Source organism: Haliotis cracherodii, unplaced genomic scaffold (genome assembly GCF_022045235.1).
Source record: "Haliotis cracherodii isolate W230 unplaced genomic scaffold, xgHalCrac1.p SCAF_2, whole genome shotgun sequence".
Lineage (NCBI taxonomy): Eukaryota > Metazoa > Mollusca > Gastropoda > Lepetellida > Haliotidae > Haliotis > Haliotis cracherodii.
In genome coordinates this window covers 56,970,953-56,993,389 of record NW_027266275.1, presented here as the reverse complement: position 1 = coordinate 56,993,389, position 22,437 = coordinate 56,970,953, and the positions used below count along the sequence as shown (strand labels likewise).

At 39.2% G+C, this 22,437-nt stretch overlaps 1 protein-coding gene across 1 annotated transcript in view; it reads right to left on the bottom strand.

Annotated features, from left to right (window-relative positions):
• Positions 1-22,437, bottom strand: part of LOC139468275 (uncharacterized) — a 235,319-nt gene that overhangs the window by 136,169 nt on the left and 76,713 nt on the right. The window contains exons 25-27 of the mRNA XM_071250131.1: positions 13,309-13,581; positions 12,084-12,287; positions 11,654-11,886 (exon numbers count right to left, since the gene is read on the bottom strand). Of these exons, the coding sequence (XP_071106232.1) occupies positions 11,654-11,886; positions 12,084-12,287; positions 13,309-13,581 (710 nt within the window). The remainder of the gene's footprint in view (positions 1-11,653; positions 11,887-12,083; positions 12,288-13,308; positions 13,582-22,437) is intronic.

Genomic DNA, 22,437 nt, shown 5'->3' with positions numbered 1-22,437 from the left:
GTCCAGAAGGGATGACGTCGTGCCTGAAGAGCCACAAAATGATCTTGGCGTTGGGTTGTCGACCTCTGATGACCACCCCCATGTTGGTGTGCTGCTGTACCAAAATTTTGCTGTCGGGACCAGGCCCTGCTTACAACGCTCTGGCTGACGTTTAGTGCATTGGCAACGTCACGTTGTGAATAGCCAGCATCAAGCATTCCAATACATCTGCCCAGTTGTTCTGTTGTCAGAAGACGCCTTACACGTTGAGGGGGCATTGCGTAGATAAACGTAGTGTAAACACTCAATTGAGTTTACAGTTTCAGAATGAATCAGACACCGTTGCCTGATTGGAAATCGTGCAATGGTAGCAAAAGCATGAACTGTGATGTGAAACGCATTTCCCATGGCATGAAATGCACGTGCACGTGTGTTGGAGACGTTTTTGATTTCACTTGAACACAATATTGCCAGTTATGCAGTTATTTTGTTTTTTTATTAAGAAAAATATCTACGATCCTTATCAAATTTTGAGTAGTATATTTGGGTTGACTGGTGTGGCTATTTTAGGTTACACAATAACTACGCATAAACCATGACCTAGTTAGGGCGGGTAGGCGTGTCTTATCAGCTATGACTCACCAGTGGAGATTTTAGGCTGAGCATGCATTTAGACAAATGATACTAGAAGTGTATGTTTATCACAATGGCGAGAGGCACATCAAGATGTAAATTCATACGCTTGGGTCGATCACAAATTTGTGGAAAGAGCTGTATGTCGGATTTTTGTGGAATCCACTCCTTTGCAATTAGAAAAGGGCACATCAATTATTCGTGTTCTGTATGTGGGATTTGGGGTCAAAGGTAGTTACTGTTTATGTAAGAGTCATGGTGCTGACAAGAAACGGTTGCAAATTATTTATGAGAGGAAAAAGGCTTACCGAAATGAGATAAATAGATTGGGTAGAATTCAAACCAATTAGACATTAGTTCAAATGTATTTATATATCACAATGACTTATGTTGTCAGAGAGCTGAAAGCTTTGGCAAAGCAATGTGGTCTACTTGGATATTCTCGCATGAGAAAAGCTGAATTGATTGATTTACTCGGTTTGGATTTCAACAAACCTCAGACTGTTGGAGAACTCAAAGCTCAAGCAAAAAACAGTGGGCTGAGAGGTTATTCTCGAATGAGAAAAGCTGAATTGATCGCTTTACTAGATAATAAATCAGTTGACGATGTTGATAAAAAAACAACAAGAAATAAAATTTGTACCCACATCCGCCGGCGTTGGTAAATATCTAAGAGGTTGGAAGATGGATATTAATTCCAGCATGGATGTTAATGATGTTAAGCCTATCATATCAAGCAAAATTAATGAGGAATTAGATGATTTACATACCAGCTGACGATTAAAATGTCATTGAGTAAAAGTAGCACAGACGATAGCACTGAATATACCAAACCATATTTCCGGAGCAATCAAGAAGTTATAACTGAATCCAATACTATAAACCCATCATTAGATACATCAATTCAGAGGTTACAGGAAACTTTAGAACGCTGGACTAATAGAGGTTTGGGTTGGGGTGTGGATAAAATCGATAGTTTACATTTAGATATAGCAAATTATATGCCCTTCGAAGGTGGATCTTACATAGATTTACCTCTGTATTATAAAAACAAAAAAGCCATAATTAATGTAAAAAATAAATCTGATGACTGTTTCAGAATGATGATAAGATCTGCATTGTTCCCCATAGACAAAAATCCGGATAGACCTTCTAGCTATCCCCAAAACGATGGACTAAACCTTGATGGTATAGACGAACCTACACCAATATCACAAATTGATAAGGTGGAAAAGCAAAATAATTTAGCTATTAATGTTTTCAGACATTCTTCTAAAGGAATTGTTGTACACAGGATAAGCTCCGCTCCAGAACATATTCCCAGAATCAATTCATTTCTGATCGAAATAGATGGAAAATATCATTATACCTGGATAAAGAGTTTAAACAGGCTATTATACGATCAAACAAAATATATGGGAAAGAAATACTTCTGTGAAAGATGCCTACATGGGTACAGCAGACAAGATCTATTAGAAGCACATAAAGAAGACTGCAGAGGTGTTGGACAGAATGCTATCAGGATTGATATGCCTAAAGAGGGGAAAAATATATTAAAATTTGAACATTATTATAATCAAATGCTAGTACCATATGTAATTTACGCCGACTTCGAAGCGCTTATCAAACCTATAGAAAATACTGAACGCAATAATCAAGACAATCAAGACAGTTTTACTAAAAAACTCAAGAACATATTCCTTGTGGGTTTGGATATATAGTTGTAAGGTATGATTGGAAAACAAACCCACCCGTGATTTACAGAGGTCCCGATGCAGCGAGAAAGTTCCTAGAATATCTACAAAATGAAGAGAGAATAATCAGGGAAAAGTTATCGCGTAAGAAACCAATGTGTATGATGAGGGATGATTGGAGGGCCTATAAGAAGTCAACGAGTTGTCCTGAATGGGGATTCCGTAAGAGATCATTACCACGTCACGCGTAATTATCGGGGAGCCGCGCATAACAAGTGTAACTTGAAACTAAAAATGAAGTCTCAAACAATACCCATCCCCGTAGCGTTTCATAACCTTAGAGGATACGATTCTCATCTCATTATGCAAGCTATCTCAAAGACCGGCGGTGGCTTAACATGCATTCCTAATAATATGGAAAAATACATATTGTTCTCGTTGACTAAAACTATACATTATACGGACAAGGATGGGAAAGCCAGAATATAGCAAAGTAATGGACTTAGACTCATAGACTCTGTACAGTTTCTGTTATCTTCCCCGGACAATTTAGCTAATGCGAACAATCCCGAAGAGTTTGTGATAACAAATCAATATACAGATCGGTGCCGTCATTTGTTGCTGAGAAAAGGTGTATATCCTTACGAAATATATGGATGATTGGTCTAGATTTCGACGAAACTAAATTACCACCTCTTGAATCCTTCTATAGTAACTTAACAGGATCTAAAATAAACGATGCTGATTTTGAACACGCTCTGACGGTCTGGGATAAATTAGGTTGTAAGAATTTAGGTGATTATCACGATCTGTACTTAAAAACTGATGTACTGTTACTCGCCGATATATATTCAAGATATTTAGAAAGACATGTTTAAAACAATACGGCTTGGACCAGGCATGGTACTATTCCAGTCCCGGACTATCATGGGATGCATTGTTGAAGATGACTGGTGTAGAACTAAAACTACTCACAGATTACGATATGCACTTGTTTATTGAGAAAGGATTAAGAGGTGGTATATCGATGGTAGCGAAAAGGTATTCTAAGGCTAATAATAAATTAGTGGAAGGATATGATCCGAGTAAACCTGAAACACATATACTATATCTCGACACCAACAATTTGTACGGATGGGCTATGAGTCAACATTTACCCCTGGGTGGTTTTGAGTGGGTTGATGTGAATGATATCGAAGTGAATGATATCCCCTCAGATTCCGATAAAGGGTACATACTAGAAGTTGACTTGGAATATCCAAATTCGTTACATAAAGACCATAACAGTTATCCACTAGCTCCCGAAAGATTAATGGTTAATAAAGATTGGATGTCCGAATATCAACACTCCTTGATGGGTAATACTAGGTTAGCTAACGTAGAAAAACTCGTACCAAATTTGATGGATAAGACAAGATATATAGTTCATTACAGAAATCTCCAGTTATATCTATCGTTAGGTATGAAACTTAAGAAAATACACAGAGTTCTAAAGTTTGATCAAAGCCCTTGGATTGAGCCCTATATAAGGCTGAACACAGATTTAAGAAAGATAGCTACCAGCGATTTTGAAAAGAATCTATATACGCTCATGAATAACTCGGTATTTGGTAAAACTATGGAGAATCTGAGGAAGCGTGTTGATGTTTAATTAGTCAGATCAAATGAGGAAGAAAGACTCAGGAAACTTATAGCCAGTCCGGCTTTAAACAGAAGCAAGATATTCGATAATGACTTAGCTGCGTTACATATGCAAAAGAGTAATATAAAATTCACTTTCCTAGTGGCTTTGTGAGAGTTTGATTGTACATTCTCAATTGTGTTTCACTGTCCTGTAATGCACAGTTCACAAACTTGACAGGGATAATGTTCACTGTTGAGCCACAGTCAACTTGGAATGTCTCTGTTTTCTTATCATCAACAGTCATATTAGCTAGGAAAAGATCTTATCTGGTGTGTTAACTTTGTTAACATATGTCTGTATTTCATAGCCATCTTCTGATACATCTGTATTGTGAGAGCAATCATCTTGTACTTGTACCCCATGGACAGGTTCCTGGCTGAATGTGCAACATATATCAAAGTGGTTTTGTCTCTTGCATAACTTACAGGTCTTTCCCCATGCTGGACAAAGTTCTTTGTGAAATACATGTTCTCTACCACAAAACTTGCAGGTGTTTAGTCGTGGCCGTTGTCGCTCGTAAGTATTTGACCTTTGACTGTTGTGTGTACCTCTGTAAGCAGGTTTGGGGTTATTATGTTGTTTGCTTTCTCTGTGATGTTTTGACATGTGTGGTGTTTGTCTTGTGACTTTGTTTACTTCACCAGATTGTGCTGCTGTTATTACTTTCAACTGAGATGCTGTGTTTTCATGACTTTGACAAATGTCTATGCATTTTGCAAGTGTCAGGTTGCGCTCCTGAAGTAAGCATTTACGAGTATTGGCATCAGATATGCCCAGAACAATTCTGTCCCTAGAAAGAGAGTCTCTAAGGAAATTACAAGTTTTCACAAGCTGCTTAATAGCTGCTACATAAGTATCAACATTCTCATTTGGTTGCTGAGTTCTGGTATTAAATTTGTATCTTTCAAAAGTCTCATTGCTTTCACCAAGAATGTGTGAATCAATCTTCTCAATAATGTTCTTTACAGAGGCAGTTTCTGAAGGATCACATGAGTTGTAGATTTGTAGTCCTTCTACTCCCATAGTAGAAATTAAGTAAGATCTGAAGATTTTCATATTACAAGTTTCATCACTCTTACCGATGATTACACAGTAATGACCCCACATTTGTTTCCATAATGTCCAGTTTTTAACAGGATCATCCCCTAATTTCAGAGGTTCAGGCGGTGTCATATGACTCGCATCATTGACAGTAGTCACCATGTTTTGACTAGACTGAGCTTCCGTAGATTCGTCAGATGACATTGTCAAATGTCAGAGTTAGAATTCATGTGATTGACTAGAATTTTAATGTTTCAAGTAAGATAAAGTTAACATATACAGTTTATGTCAATAATCCAGTCAGATTTAATCAGTATTTACCACTTGACCCTTGAATATGCAACACACTCGATCCACATGTTTTTTTTAACACACAGTAAAACGCCAGTGTGAATTTGAGTTAATTCGACACAGAGAGTCAATTGTCAATGAAAAGTAGGGTTAAACACAAACCACAAAGTGAGTAAGATAGTTCTATTCCGCTGCCACCATGTTTCAATAGCTTGTAGGGGTGTAAAGCCCACATCAAAGCAAGAGAGTGAGAGAGAGCTAGGTTCTGCAGTCAGCCATTTACTAACACAAGTGCACAGTACAGTAAAATCCGGACAGGCCATAGCTCCATGAAGGGCACCGTTAACCAGGCCGTGGCAGATATTGTAACAGAACCTGCCTTCTCTCTGGTATATTCTGGCAATGATGTAATAGAGGTAAATAGTTATAATTCTAAGAATACTACTTCTATTAGGCTGAAAAAAAAAGAATTAGTTCTCAGGCAGTAGCTTTTGAAAATATCGTGTGGGCGGGCGGCTTTTTTTGGGTTGCATACAAACTAGTAAGAATCCAAATCCAAATATCGCTGTTAATAAGGCGAGTTTTTCATAACTAGAATTAGGAGGCTTTCAAAGGGGAGTGGGGATCGTCTTATACACGGGGTTGAAGAGTTATTTTTTAATGCCATTTCCCCGAACACGAACACATTACTGTGAGCACGTACGTAGTACCGGAAATACCATGTCAGCAAATCAGTGCTGAAGTATGCAAATTAATCATGTAATTACCATGTCTGGTTGTAAAAAGAGTTCATAATATTTCTGGATTTATATTTGTAATCTATTTTATTAATTTTATTCAATATTTCATTCAATATTGTTTCAATTCATTTCGGCAAAATCATATGTGAAGTGATTGGAAGATGGCACAACTCACCATTATTTACAGCAACCATGGTCATATATATATAATAAATGCCATACATTGAATCGCTGAAAGTCATATTTGTTGTAGTTTGACTATCATACATCAACATAAAGTTTTCGCAATAGCGATCAGCTGAACCAAAGTGTTATTCTTAAGGTTATTAATTTATTTCACATGTATATAGTAAAGCTGCAACTTACATGATATTGGAATAAATTATTCCGGATAAAATAATAGTTTCAGATAAATTCTTCCGCTCATTGTATCAAAATTCTTTAAAGTTATATTACTGGGGAATGTTTGACCGAATCACTTCCGGCTTGGTTTACGAGACAAGACACGCGGTAATCTTTATCAAAACAATGGCAATCAGAACAGGAAATACAATTTAATCAGTAAATCATCATGTCTAGTGATGTTTTATTTCAAATTTTGTATTGGCCAAGTTTAATTGTTATAAATCTGTTCGTTTTCCTGAATTCGCTGATGGGATACGATGTAATTTTTTTCTGTGGAAGACAAACATGTTTTTATCACAAATGTAGGCACTGGTGATGGGCTTCATTCCGATTCGCTTTATATGACGGGGTATATAAATTAGCATTTCCCACTTATTTTATGAGACAAATACACATGTAATTGCAAATCTTCACCTCTGCGTATGAAACATTGTCCCGCATGCAGTACACAAATACCATTGAATTTGTAAATCATCATGTCTGGTGATGTTTTATCGCAAATTTAATGTTTTTCTTTACCAAATTTACAAACAGCAAAACAAGCACACAAACTCTTATTGCTGCCATGACAATAACCATGATAACTCACAAGATGTGCAGTAAAGTAGTGCACATGCAAAAGGGAAGTAATTAGTAAAATCTCAATATGTTTTACATTGGTATACTTATCTTGCATTACTCCATATTGCATTCACTGCTGTCTTTTAACAGAGAGACAAACTGTGTGAGATCCAGCTGCTGCCCCATCAATCGCACGTGACCCGGAAGTCATGACGTCACATCATAACACATAACTGCTTTAAATATAACATCTGATACTTCGTGGAGAGGCAGCATAGCGAAGGAGGGCACTTAGACGACGTAATGCAGGACAAGTATACAAATGTAAAAAATAATTAGATTTTACTAAATTTTTCAACTTATCCTGCATCTTTATCTGAAGGCATGGCTTGTGGGCATACCTTCAGATGTGATCCATAGTAAACCCTTGTCAAGGTCCGATGAATCGGCACCGCATACAAGTGATGATTGGAACATCTACGACCATTCGTGTCTTCAGGAAATAAGAGTCGATGCAAAAAGGAAAAACCCGAACAGGTTACAGAAATAGAATGATGCGAGTAGCCAAAAACTAGAACTTACCCAAGAGCCAAAGTGAAACGCAGAAGAGCCCTCTAATCTGGGGTAATAAACACCAGAGAGTTCAACGGGCCCAGCTTGGGATATCGAAGAATCAGCGGCGTTAATACCTATGACCATTCTCAAGGGCGAATGCAGAACGCAGGAGAGCCCTCTTGTCTGGAGGTGAGGAACACCAGAGAGGTCGACGGGCCCCGCTCGGGTTATCGGAGAATCAGCAGCGTTGGCGTCAGCATCGGTGTCAACATCTACTACCATTCCTGTCGTCAGTAAGAGAGTAGATGCAAAAAGTAAAACCTGGATAGGTGACAGAAATAGAATGAAGCGGGTAGCCCAAAACTAGAAATGACCTAAGAGCAAACGCGGAATGCAGTAGAGCCCTCTTGTCTGGGGTGATAAACACCAGAAAGGTCGACAGGCCCCGCTCAGGGTATTGGAGAATCAGTGGCATCGGTGATTGGTGACCTGTTTGGCTACAACCAGGGACATCTTCCAAGGCTACATCACGGATGTAGTAGCTAGGGAAGGCGGTGTCCGATCGCCAAGGACAGCTTTCCATGAGTGACTGGATGGAACAGTTATACTGTGAAAAGCCGTGGTATCTGCGATCGCCCTGATTTCGTGTGGGTTGATAGCTTTAGAGGAGGGTCCAATCTGGCGGCTTTATAAGCTTGGAGAATGACCACCTGGATCCACCCGGAAAAAAAATTCTGGCTGACCTCTGACTGTGACGAAGGGGACACAGGCAGAAAAAAGGCGTTTCCTAGGCTTGCGACAATCTTTAGATCGTAGTAGGAAGCCTTCAGTGCCCTTACTGGGCAAAATAAACACTCCTCCTCATCCTTGGCACCCACAATGGACGAGGGGAGAGGGGATAATGAATGATCTATCAGGCTGTCCTGGGTGTTGGTTCTTTATGATGAAGTCCCAGCATGGCCCATGATAACGGCGTCCTGAGTACCGCATTCGAACTGGACTTGGGTGACGTTGAGGTCGTGGAGCTCACTGACCCAATCGGCAGTAGCCAAAACCAGTAGGAACACCATCTTCTACCTTAGGTTGTAGAAGGAAGAGTAGTTTGAAGGGAGTCGACCGAAGAGCGTTTAAGACCACATTCAGATCCCAACTTAGCTATTTGGCCTCAAAGAGCACAGCAAGGCCTGTAGTTCGCAAATTTTCGTCATTCTCCGATCGTCAAGGATGGCAAGAACAGAGTTGACCAGGTATGTGGAGATGGTAGAGCCTTTCAACCGACGAGTGCTGCGCAAGTACAGAAGGAACTCAGCCAGGAACTGCGGTGACACTGTTGTCAGATCCTGGTGTTTGTCTGAACTGAATGCCTGTTTGAGGACCATTTATCATCATACAGTCCTCGTGTAGATAGACCGTGGGCTGTAGCTATAGCCTGGGCCGCTCTAGCCCAATCGCCCTTGGCTCAAGGGGCTTTTCTGCAGATGTGCCAGGCTTGCAGACAAAACCGTGCGGGTTTTAGGGTGTGGCAACCAACTATGTGGGTGGAGCAGTAGGTTGGACCACACCGGAAGTTCCAGGGAATGGTCTCTGGTGATGTTTCATAGGTCGACGAACCAACTTCTGGCCGGCCACCAAGGCGCGACAAAAATCAGTGTCAGGAGAGTACCCTGGTTCCTCAAACTCCACATCATGGCGATGTTGTCCATGGACATGATGACGAGGTGACGATGAAGGACGACAACACGACACTAGACATGTAGTCAACAGGGGTGGATGGAAAGGTTGTGGGATGAAGTAGAAAATCGACGCTGTATTTGGTAGCCAAGGCTTAAGATATGAAGGTGTCGTTGTCTTAAAGTTCAAACCTTTCATCCCTTGAAACGAGGTGCCGGAGAGGCAATTGCCAATGGCACCCCTTATGCCGAAGTAGAAGATTGGTTGAGATACTCAGCTTGTTGATCTGAGCTTGTTGAAGCTTGTTGATCTGAGCGTCGGGAGCACAGGGATCGCCAGGAGCGCCTGGAAGCTGGGCTGAGATACTCAGGCTGGGGTGGTGTTGGTTTTCAGGAGCGCCAGTGGTGTTGCTAGCAATGGAGGCGCTGGGAAGCTCAGCTGAGATACTCAGACGCTAGGAGCACTGATTGCGTAGCTGCTGTTAACATAGATGGCAGAGGAGACGGAAGACCGGTCCTGTTATAGGCGTCACCAGAAGGGACGTTGTTGTCGATAAAGGTGATGGCAAGGGTGGTGTAGAAAGACCGCAGTCTCTGAGTTGCAAGCCATATCAGGGGTTGACGAGCACTTTGAGTGAGGTGTGTCCTGGATACTCGTATCGAGTTGAAGGATCACAGCGACGAAGGACTGCAACATTGGCAATGCGTTGTGAAAGTACAGGGCGTCGTGCAATCACGGCAGAAGGAGCGTCCCAGACCAGATTTGTTCCCGCAGCAACAAGTGCAGCGGGGCAGAAAATCTGGAATTTAAGCAAAACATATATATGTGGCAAAACCACAAAGTACGGGAAGCATAATGTAACTCAAAAACTTGATGAGTTTATGAGACCAAACAATTACGCTAAAAGGTAGCGAAAAGGCAAAGCTTTATGCACGCCAAAAACAAAACACATAAATTTAATGTTTTACCCAATCCAAAGAAAGAATTGGAGTGACTAGAGCCACAAACGAGCCATAAACGTAACAAATTACGAATGGGAAGACCCTGAAGGTCACGGCCAATAAACAGGTAACAATGTAACAGCATACAAACACACAAAATATAGAAACAATAATACCGGTACGTACATCAGTGGAGGTGAAAAATCAATTATGTGTTTTGATGTGACGTTATGACTTCTGGGTCACGTGCCGACTGTGTGAGGGGTTGCTGCTTCCTGGCAGTTGATACAACTTTCTTCAGCAGCTGGATCTCACACAGTTTGTCTCTCTGTCAAAAGACAGCAGTGAATGCAATACAGAGTAATGCAAGATAAGTATACAAATGTAAAACATATTTAGATTTTACTGATTAATTCCATTTTCATGCGTACTGCTTTACTGCACATCTCGCGTGTTATCATGGTTATTGTAATGGCGGCAAAAAGAGTTTGTGTGCTTGTTTTGCTGTTTGCAAATTTGGTCAATGAAAACATTAAATTTGCGATAAAACATCACCAGACATGATGATTTACAAATTCAATGGTATTTGTGTACTGTATGGACAATGTTTCACTCACAGAGGTGAAGATTTGCAGTAAAGCAGTGCGCATGGAAAGGGAAGTAACTGCACATTATACTGGATCACATTGTTTTTAAGTATTGTAGCATTTCACTTTTAAGGTCGTGTGTTTAACGATATTTTTTTTTGAAAATGGAGATATAATCGAAACGTGAGGCGGACTTTGTGATGATTTGCTGGTGCCTGAGAGCCAAGAAATATTTTTTCAGCATTACATCAGAATTACTCCTTCCTACCTGCCCAATCACCTGTCTTAGTAAACTAATGTTTGGAAAGAAGTGAGATTTTCCTGCCTTCATGCACAGAAGAGCTGTAAGCTGCAAAGTGTTATTGTGGGGACAACTACTTTCTATATAGTTGATAGTGAAGCGGATGCCAGTTGCAAATCTAAAAGTTTAGTATGGTGTGATTGCAGCTAAAAATACAGGATTTATGGTAGTGATATAATAGAGGTAAAGTATTTGCAAGATAAGTATAATTACAAATCAATAAAACATATTCAATATAACTTCAACTCATTAGTGAGCAAATTTATTAACATCACAGCTATATCACTGCTGCCTGTAACGAATCAATTCTGAGCCAGGCAAACAAGCAGTTGACAGTATGAGCAACCATCCACAGTATCAGCGCACGATGACACAATCAGTCAAGGCACTTAGTGTAACCACTATATTTTCTTGGGTCAGTTCTTACGACAAACATGGGTAACTGGGGACCTAATCTGTCCTTATGGTGGTGCTTTATTCAGGGTCAACTCAGTTTATCCAGCTAATCAAACACTGTGCTTTCAGATACACAGTACAATGAAAACCAATAGGTCCATGTAGTTGACCTACCTTGTTTGTAGCTGTGTTGATGGAAATATCATTCTGTGGGCTGGCAATAAGGAGAATAAGAGTCGGCACTTCTCGTAAATTAAGACAGTAATTGTTGAGCTTTGTTCTCTGGTTGTTAAGTATTGGTGTCATCATAGTAGCATAGCCCTGCTTACAGGTATCTGCCAGAGTACTGGCTGTACTAGCATCATAAGTAAATCTGATGATCTGTGTGAATTTGGCCGTCTCAGATCCTGAAACAAACAGAAGGCAGAAACATGTTTACTGTGAATACGGGTTTGGAGGAGGAAATGCTGTTGGAACCTCAGGGGACTGAAGTTAGAAGAAAAAGATCATTCTCCTACTAACCAGGTCAAACTTTAAATTTTGAAAATAAAAGAAAACAACCCTGAAATTAAACCATACACTACTGCTCTCCCTGGTGACTTACGTGTGAAAGAACATGCAGGAATCACAGCTTGAGGGAACGGACTTCCTGTGATACAGGATACAGGTGTCGGGATAGACTGGTCATAGAAGGCGTAGTTAGCATCACAAGTAAGATGGCATCTGTAGCCACCATTATTGCTGAGGGCTGTGCAGGACTTCTGACCATTCACAGGCTTGGGGATGGACATTGGTGAACAAATGGCAGCTGAAAGTTAACAGGAATCAATGAATACAACATCATTTGCTAAAATTATATTGAACCTAGATTTTTCATGAATGGACCAATCAACTTCCGTATGAAAGAGGGTAATCAGTCATCAAAATAAAAAAAACTATCAGAAATGCTATAACTTTATACAAGCATTTATAAATCCAGAGGGGTTCTGTGGTCCTCAAGGTTTGACATAATAGGATTGGGAATATTTGGGCCCCATACTTTTTTCATGATTTCATCAGCATAATGACAAGGCCACTTGACTTCCATGCTTAATTTTGACAAATGAAAATGGTCTTGCATTAGTTCAGCATAAGTTGTGATGTGAGACATATATGGTTGTTGTGCGATATTGACAGTACATATACTTGGTACATTTTATAGGGGAAAAAAAATCACAATTTGTATAAATAACCAAGAACACATTGATTAACTTGAATTACCAATTGTTGTATGTGTGAAGCCCATTTGTGGTGTCCCCCGCCGTGATATTGCTGGAATATTGCTAAAAGCGGCGTAAAACCAAACTCACTTACTTACAAGTTGTTGTGCATCAAATATTGTATATGAATCTGACTTGGATCCAGCCTAAAATTGAGCCATTTGTCTCTGTCATGGAAGTATAGCCAGATTGATCTCTACTGTGAAACTTGACATTATAGTGACACCATGGATAAGCTTCAGCTGAAGCAATATCATCCTAAAATCTTCCTTTGATCTTGATATAGAACTTGGCCTATCTCAAAATAACATTGTCAAGTTATAACTGAAATGATGGTCATATAACCTTCTTTGGATCTCTAGACAAAACACGACTTTAAAGTGACCATTTTGTATGGACATGTTAACTGAAAGAAATCTGGCACACCTAGATTATTATTGTTGGCTATTTCTCCTTTAAACTCATGTTTGATCTAGATGGTAAAACTTTTATTGACTAGTGGATTCGTTAATTACAGGGAACCTGGCATGCCAAGCTAAATATTATAGGCAATTCCTTCTTAATACCCACCTTTTGCCATGACCTGGAATCGGCATGTGTTCCTATTTCCTGCAGCATCAATTGCAGTAGCTGTGACCCATTGAACAAAGTTGGCTTGGCTGATGAAGGCTGCAGAAATGTTCAGTGCTGGAGGGTTGAAGAGAACAGAGGGAGTGCTGCCACTGTCATCACTTACAATCATACCTAATGCAGATACACTAAACTGCCAATATTTGTGGTCAGTTTCTTCCTTGAATTCCTCTACCACTGGATCTGGGCATCGAATTGTTGGTGGTACTTCATCTGAAAGAAATAGACAGTAAAACTAAGAAAACATTTAATAAATGGGTATAGAAATATACTGCATGAAACTATAAATGCTACTCAGTACTGTCTGAAAAATATGAGTAAATCTAACATTACTCACATCCATTAGCCGAAGAGAAAAAAACATTGACACATGCCCTCTTTTCCAGTTGTAATGACACATGCAAGGTTGTGCAACACATATTATTCGGAAAATGTTTTTAAATTATAGCATCATTCTAGATTACAGCAAGTTTTGTTCACTCCTCTATACCTTATCTTAAGTCAGTACTGTGACAGACAACAAAGTTATTGTCATGGCAAGGTATGGATATGGTAATGGACATCAGGTAACACTGATCTTAAAACAGAGATCTATACATTGTAGCATGTTTGTATTTTACACCCATGGTATGACTGAGTCATCCAATAAAGAGAGAAACAGGACTGACCATAATAAACCTCTTTTAGAGTCATTCACATGCAGAAATTTTCCAAAACTCATGAATCAGAAACCTGTGATTCACATTTCTGTAGGATCAACATGCCAGATACCTGAATGAATGTCACTTCCAAAAGATCTTTGTTCAATAGCGGATTAAATTGTTAAGAAATCACATTATATATAACATATATGACAAAAAAGCTCTAGGTAAAATTATGAAGATAAGTGGTCAGGGCATTAGATTTAGATAAAGTCGAGGCCTGTTTATTGTGGTCAGGAAGTGTGAGATATTTGTTTGAAATCTTTGAAAATCAAAAATCTAGTGAATCCTCTCATCAAACAAAAACTGCAGAAAGTAAATCCACATCTAAAAAAACAGAAAAGAAAGAGATGTGACATGAAAAGTGCTCAGCAAACATCACATTTAAAAGAAAACACTTGATGCCCAGCTTCCAAATTGGGATGTAAGTTAAAGCTCCCTTACAGCACTTGTCAGCTAAAAACAGACTAAAACTTTTTAAGTAAATATGAATAATAACTATTCATTATTCATAAGGACTACCATGAGCATTTCTTTGTAATTAGAAAACAGTATTCAGGGAGAGCAAGTTAGTAGAGAGCAACAAAGTAACAACACACTGCTTCTCAGCTGTCAAGTTTTCTCATGGAATGACAGAACATATAAACAGAACATCTGAAGAGAACACCATATGTCCATATCACATCTCACCTCGCTCCTCCTCCGCTGGAACCAAAGTCAGTCATGTGCATATTGAATATATACAAGTACACCTGTCATAAAGAAGACTTCATTATTTGACATTTTAGTAAAGGTCAAAAGTAAAACAAACCATATCAAAAGGCATGAACTGAGGAAGAAGGAAGAAACTGGCTGCTGGTATGTTTGTTCAAAGTCATGTTCTGATCACAGCTTTGTCTGAGATATTCCTCATCATGGCAAGGATGGAAGGAACTGGCTGCCGGTTTGTTTGTTCAAAGTCATGTTCTGATCACAGCTTTGTCTGAGATATTCCTCACAATGGCAAGGATGGAAAAAACTTGATGCTGGTTTGTTTGTTCAAAGTCATGTTCTGATCACAGCTTTGTCTGAGATATTTCTCACAATGGCAAGGATGGAAAAAACTTGATGCTGGTTTGTTTGTTCAAAGTCATGTTCTGATCACAGCTTTGTCTGAGATATTCCTCACAATGGCAATGATGGAAAAAACTTGATGCTGGTTTGTTTGTTCAAAGTCATGTTCTGATCACAGCTTTGTCTGAGATATTCCTCACAATGGCAAGGATGGAAAAAACTTGATGCTGGTTTGTTTGTTCAAAGTCATGTTCTGATCACAGCTTTGTCTGAGATATTCCTCACAATGGCAAGGATGGAAAAAACTTGATGCTGGTTTGTTTGTTCAAAGTCATGTTCTGATCACAGCTTAGTCTGAGATATTCCTCACAATGGCAAGGATGGAAAAAACTTGATGCTGGTTTGTTTGTTCAAAGTCATGTTCTGATCACAGCTTTGTCTGAGATATTCCTCACAATGGCAAGGATGGAAAAAACTTGATGCTGGTTTGTTTGTTCAAAGTCATGTTCTGATCACAGCTTTGTCTGAGATATTCCTCACAATGGCAAGGATGGAAAAAACTTGATGCTGGTTTGTTTGTTCAAAGTCATGTTCTGATCACAGCTTTGTCTGAGATATTCCTCACAATGGCAAGGATGGAAAAACCTTGATGCTGGTTTGTTTGTTCAAAGTCATGTTCTGATCACAGCTTTGTCTGAGATATTCCTCACAATGGCAAGGATGGAAAAAACTTGATGCTGGTTTGTTTGTTCAAAGTCATGTTCTGATCACAGCTTTGTCTGAGATATTTCTCACAATGGCAAGGATGGAAAAAACTTGATGCTGGTTTGTTTGTTCAAAGTCATGTTCTGATCACAGCTTTGTCCGAGATATTCCTCATCATATGGCAAGGATGGAAGGAACTGGCTGCCGGTTTGTTTGTTGAGATCATGTTATCATTACAATTATGTCTCAGATATTCCTCACCTTCGGAAAGGATGGAAGGATAATCAGTTCAACAGTCCAAACCTAATCAGTTAATATCATATGACTTTTTACCCCTATCAACAGTGACGTATTTGGTTGTGCTTGTGCTCACTTGTCTTGATTAGTTATATGTAAAACCCTACTTCATAATAATTAAACAAACACTATTTTAAAATTCCATCAATATCAACAATTTTTACATGAAAAAAACCCTCACATAATATGCTCGTCAAAACAATTTAGGGAACACTGATATTTTGTAGCACTGTTCATTCGATTCCTTTTTAATTTGGTAAATGGCCTCCTGATCGGCGGCTAACATACTGATATTGAAGACTACCCTTACTCAAGTGACTTTATGACCAGAACAAAGAATACTGGGCTCGTCAACGTTCATTTTGACCAGCAATCATTTTCATGGAAATTTCTGTTGTAATCTCCTCCTCACAGCTGCCATAAAAATGGAGATCATGCTTTTGCTCCCTTATTCTCATGAAGCATGAGCCACAAGGAATTTCTGTGCAAAATTTGGGTTGATAAAGGCAGGTCGCTATGAAACTGCATCACTGTGTTCAACGTGCAACAACGTCGACACCTCACGATTGAAGAACAAGCCAGAGCTATTGGGTGGCTAAATGAGAATGTTTCACAGCGGAAGCTGCTGGAAGGTTAAATGTTAGTCCATCTGTCATTTGCAGATTACGTCAGCGATTCCAACAAACACAGACAGAACGGGATAGACCAAGGTCAGGACGTCCTCGTGTGACAACAGGAAGAGAAGACCGGTACGTTGTTGTTGAAGCATTGAGGAGGAGAACAGTCATTGCAAACCATCCTCAAAGGCAACTGAGGGCTGCTACAGGAACAAATGTCAGTGACCAAACCATAAGAAACCGTATAAGGGAAAGAAACATAAGACCCCGACATCAAGCCGTTAGACCGCTTCTTCTTCCGCGTCACAGAGCAGCCAGAGACGCATGGGCACGGCAACACTGACAGTAGACAAGACAACAGTGGTCAGCAGTTCTCACTGCAGCATAATGACGGTCGTGTTCTTGTCTACAGACAGCGTGGGGAACGTTTTGCTGACGTCAACGTCCGTGAGCAGAATCATTTTGGTGGTGGTAGTATCATGGTGTTGGCCGACTTCTCTTTTCATAACAGATCCAATCTGTATGTTATCAACGGGAATTTGAATGCTGTTCCCTACAGGGATGAGATTCTGAGACCAATTGTGATTCCTTGTCTTCATCGAATAGGCCTACAGGCGTTTTTCCAGGATGACGTGCTAGACGGATAGTCACTGACTTTCTGGAACAAAACAATGTTACTCACATGAAATGGCCAGCATATTCTCCTAATATGGCACCCATGGGATCTGTTAACGAGACGTTTTAGGGAGAACCACCCTCCACCTCAAGATCTGCGCCAGCTTGCTCAATGGCTGAGTTTGGAGTGGCATGCTATCCCACAGAACACACTACAGACATTAGTGACATCCATGAGGTGTAGTTGTGTTGCATGTGTGGCTGCTAGGGGCGGACACACTCGTTACTGAATTTTCTCTCATGGCCTGGATTTCAAATTTTGACCCCAGTGACATTGACATCAACACCTGTTCACTTTATGAAATGTAGTGGATTGTTCATGATTCTTTCTTACTGTATACTCGGTCATTATTGAATTTACTGCACATGTCTTCGTTTTCTGTTCCTTTTTGATTTTCAGTGCAAACATACCAGTGTTCCCTAACTTCTTTTGAGTAGTATATATTAGTCAACTTAGTCTTTGGGTTAAAAGGAAAGAATTTCTATCAAAATCAAAACAACAAAAACTCCATACATACCATGGATTCCTGAACGTGATTATGTCTTCCACATATTAAAAAAAATGTATATGTATTCAAAATAAAGACAATGACACAAACATAAATGTCCGTCTTATGAAATATATATATTTCCTTATAATCACCAAGAAATGATAAACAACTATATGGACTACATGTGAATAAAATATATATTCTATGAAGGAGTAGTATAGGTAATGGTGATTCTAGACCACTGCCACTGGTGCCCTACACAGCTACTACAGAGGTAATTTTGTATGCAAAAACCATGATGCAATTCAATGATCATCATGACTCGTATTAAAAGAAACATCAATATTAATTGATAATGGATAAAATTTACTATAGCCCGCATGGATATTGGAAAGGTATAGGAGCAATTCAAAAATTAGCCACCGCGGCTAAGGTATCTAAAGATGTAGCCAAGGATTGGTTAAAAACACAAGCGATGTGGCAAATATATTTACTGGCCCCATGTTACATACCGAGGAAGAAGTTTGATATTTTTACAACGAATGAAGTTCATCAGGCTGACCTCTTGTTTCTACACCATGATAAGGTAAGACGCAAAACATATAAATATGCTTTAACCGTAGTAGATCTAGCTACTCGGTACAAAGAGGCTGAGCCATTAACCACGAGCCACATATACAAACGCAGACCACTAATTTGGTTAAGTTGTTTCAAGTTGATCCTGGTCGCGAGTTTATGGGATCAGTAACTAAACTATTAACAAAGCACGATGTCACAATAAGGCGTGGTGAAAAAGAGGCCCCCCATAGCCAAGCTATTGTTGAAAGATTTAAGAAAGACATTACCAGAACGTTTGTTTGGATATTAGTATGGGATTGAAGTGAAATCTGATCGATTAAGATCAACCGAATTGGTGACATGATAATCAGCTGTTGTATCAGCGCTAAATAATAAAGTAACAAGATTAATCGGGAAGAAACCATCCGATGCGATGAAAATGACACATTCTACTTTACACCTTTAGCTTTTCTTATCTCCCCATTATCAGACTTCTTTATAGAATACATCTTAGGTCTTAATCCGACATACTCTGCAATAGGAGTTCCAGCACATTCATCCTTCTTCTTACCTAACACCTTTTTATTTACTGAGCTGTGTAATGGATTATCTTTAGGGTAATCGCTCGTATCGTACATATCTATTTTTTCTGCCATATCTTTATACACATCCTCGGTTTGTATTCCATCAACAAAGAATCTGTGTCAGTATATAACACCTTGCATCTATCGCCGTATTGCTTCTTAAGTTCGTCGTAATAAATCTCATACATTAAGTGTTTTGACAAGTCAAGAATATTCATACCAACGTACACCGGTCTGTTGAATTTTATATTACTCTTCTGCATATGTAATGCGGCTAAGTCGTTATCAAATATCTTGCTTCTGTTAAAAGCCGGACTGGCTATAAGTTTTTTCCACATGAGATCTGACCAATTTAACATCAACATGCTTCCTTAGATTCTCCATAGTTTTTCATGAGCTTATATAGTTTCTTTTCGAAATTGCCGGAAGCCATCTTTCTTAAATCTGTGTTCAGCATTATATAGGGCTCCATCCAAAGTCTTTGATCAAACTTATGAACTCTGTGTATTTTCTTTAGTCCTCATATCCTCTCCTCTAAGGTTGTGAAACACAACGGGGATTCTTTGAGAATTCATTTTTAGTTTCAAGATACACTCGTCAAGCGCGGCTCCCTGATAATTACCCGTGATGTGACAATGATCTCTTACAGTATCCCCATTCAGGAGATTATTACAAACATGACAACTAGTTTACTTCTTATAGGCTCTGCAATCATCCCTCATCATACACATGGGTTTCTTACACGATAAAATTCCCCTGATTATTCTCTCTTCATTTTGCAGATATTTTAGGAACTTTTCTACTGAATCGTGACCTCTGTAAATCACGGGCGCATTTGTTTTCCCATCATACCTTACAACTATCTATCCAAACCCGCGAGGAGTATGTTCTTGAGTTTTGTACGTAAAACTACATTCAGTAATGTGTTCGGTATTTTCTATTGGTTTGATAAGTGCTTCGAAGTCAGCGTAAATTATGTATGGTGCTGGCATTTGATTACAATAATGCTCAAGTATTAATATATATTTTCTGCTGTCTTCTTTATGCACTTCTAATAGATATTGTCTGCAGTATTCCATGCAGACATCTTTCACAGAAATATTTCTTTCCCACATGTTTTGTTTATCTCATAATAGCCTGCTTAAACTCTTTATCCACAGATAATGATATTTCCCCATCTTTTTCGATCAGAAATGAATTGATTCTGGGAATATGTTTTGGGGCGGAGCTTATCCTGTGTACAACAATGCCTTAAGGAGAATGTCCGAAAACATTTATATCTAAATTATTTTGCTTTTCCACCTTATAAATTTGTGAGATTGGTGTAGGTTTGTCTATATCATCAAGGTTGAGTCCATCATTTTGGGGATAGCTAAAAGGCCTATCCGGATGTTTGTCTGCGGGGAACAAGGCAGATATTATCATCATTCTGAAACAGTCATCACCTTTATTTTTTACATTAATTATGACTTGTTTCTTCTTATCATACGAGGGTAAATCTATATAAGATCCACCTTTCAAAAGCATATAATTTGTTTTATCTAAATATAAAGAACCTCTATTAGTCCAGCGTTCTAAAGTTTCTTGTATCTGCTGACTCAGATTTGGTTATAACTTCTTGGTTGCCACAGAAATAAGGTTTGGTATATTCAGCGCTATCGTCTGCGTTACTAACTGCTCATTAATTTTGCTCGATACAATGGGTTTAGCATCATTAACATCCATGTTGGAATTAATATCCATCTTCCAACCTTTTAGATATTTACCCACGCCGCCTGTGGGTACAAATCTCAACAGCGGGTTGATATTTATCAACAACCGGCTCAACAACTGATTGATTATTATCTAGTAAATCAATCAATTCAGCTTTTCTCATTCGAGAATAACCTCTCAGCCCACTATTTTTCGCTTGAGCTTTGAGTACTCTAACAGTCTGGGGTTTGTTGTATTCCAAACCGAGTAAGGTAAACAATTCAGCCTTTTGCATTCGAGAATAACCACGTAGACCACGTTGTTTTGCTAAAGCCTTCAACTCTCTGACAAAAACCATTGTGATGTAATGGTATATGCAAAATGAGAAAAATGTCTAAATGGTAATTTTTCATATACCTAAACATGTATTCTTCCCAACCTATTCCTCTCGTTGATGTAATCTCTCTTCCTGGCGTAAATAATCTTGTTCCTGATCTGATCAGCGACGTGTTTTTTGCATAAGCAGTAACAGCCTTTGGCCCCAATCCCACATACAGAACATGTATAGTTTATATTTCCCTGTCTAATGTAGTAAGCATGAATTCCACAAAATTCTTTCACGCAATGCCTGCCACACATAATGGGCTTTCCCATTTGTGTAAATCTGCACAGATTTATGGTTGTTATACACTTATCATATCATTTGTCTAAAGGCAAATCAACCATGTCTCTGCCCAGCTAGGCGCCATGGTTATTAATAGTATGTCACCAGTTCATAGCTAATAACAAGGGCTCAACTGAGCTGTCATGACTATTAATAGCTCATAGCTGATAAGACTCAGCGCTATTTATGCTGCCTCATATGTTGCCAGGTCATAGCTGAGCTGTCTTGGTTATTAACAGCTGATGGTTTATGCTTAATAATTCATGGCTTATGTGTAATAGTGTAGCTAAAAATAGCAACTACCGACAAACCAAAAATTATAAATGCTCTCTCAGGGTCTTTGTGAGCCTCTGACGGTGTATAAAACTGACACTGTTTAATTACTTCATTATGTCTTCTGGGATAAGCCCTTGTTTGATTAGCATATATTTAGCATATCTTTCAATGATACGCTGTGTTCACCAACATTTTACCATTTGTAACTGGAGTAGTCATGCTTTTATAACATTACATGAGGACTTAACTCTAATTGAACCTCGACTCGCGGTGTTCTCTCTTCTCCGGTCTTAAAAAACAACCATACCACTGCTATAAAGCCTATCGCATAGGGAACCTAAGTTTTAATCAGGTGAGTACAATGTTCAGTGTGGGCTTTTGCTTTCGGCGCTAGAGCTCCCCTTTTACCGTCTGCAACCTTTTGAGGATTCTTAGTCACTCCCACTTGTGGGCTTTCCACATTCACTTGTGGTGTTTCCTCGTTCACTTGTGGCGTTTCTGCAATCACTTGTGGTATTTCCACCTCCATTATTTATTTGAACTTCGTTCTTTATATTATTAAGTTGGCACATATGTTTAAATTGACAATACCTAGCCGTTATTAAAGCGGTGGTAAGCAGCGCCAAGAACATTCTGTATCTACGGTAAAACTCACAGCTTACTGCGCTTAACTTTTTCATCCCTGGCTGCCCCAGAGTTACGTCCCTTGAAACACTGCAGTCCCTCACACTGACAAGGCCTGTACACTGGCCTCCC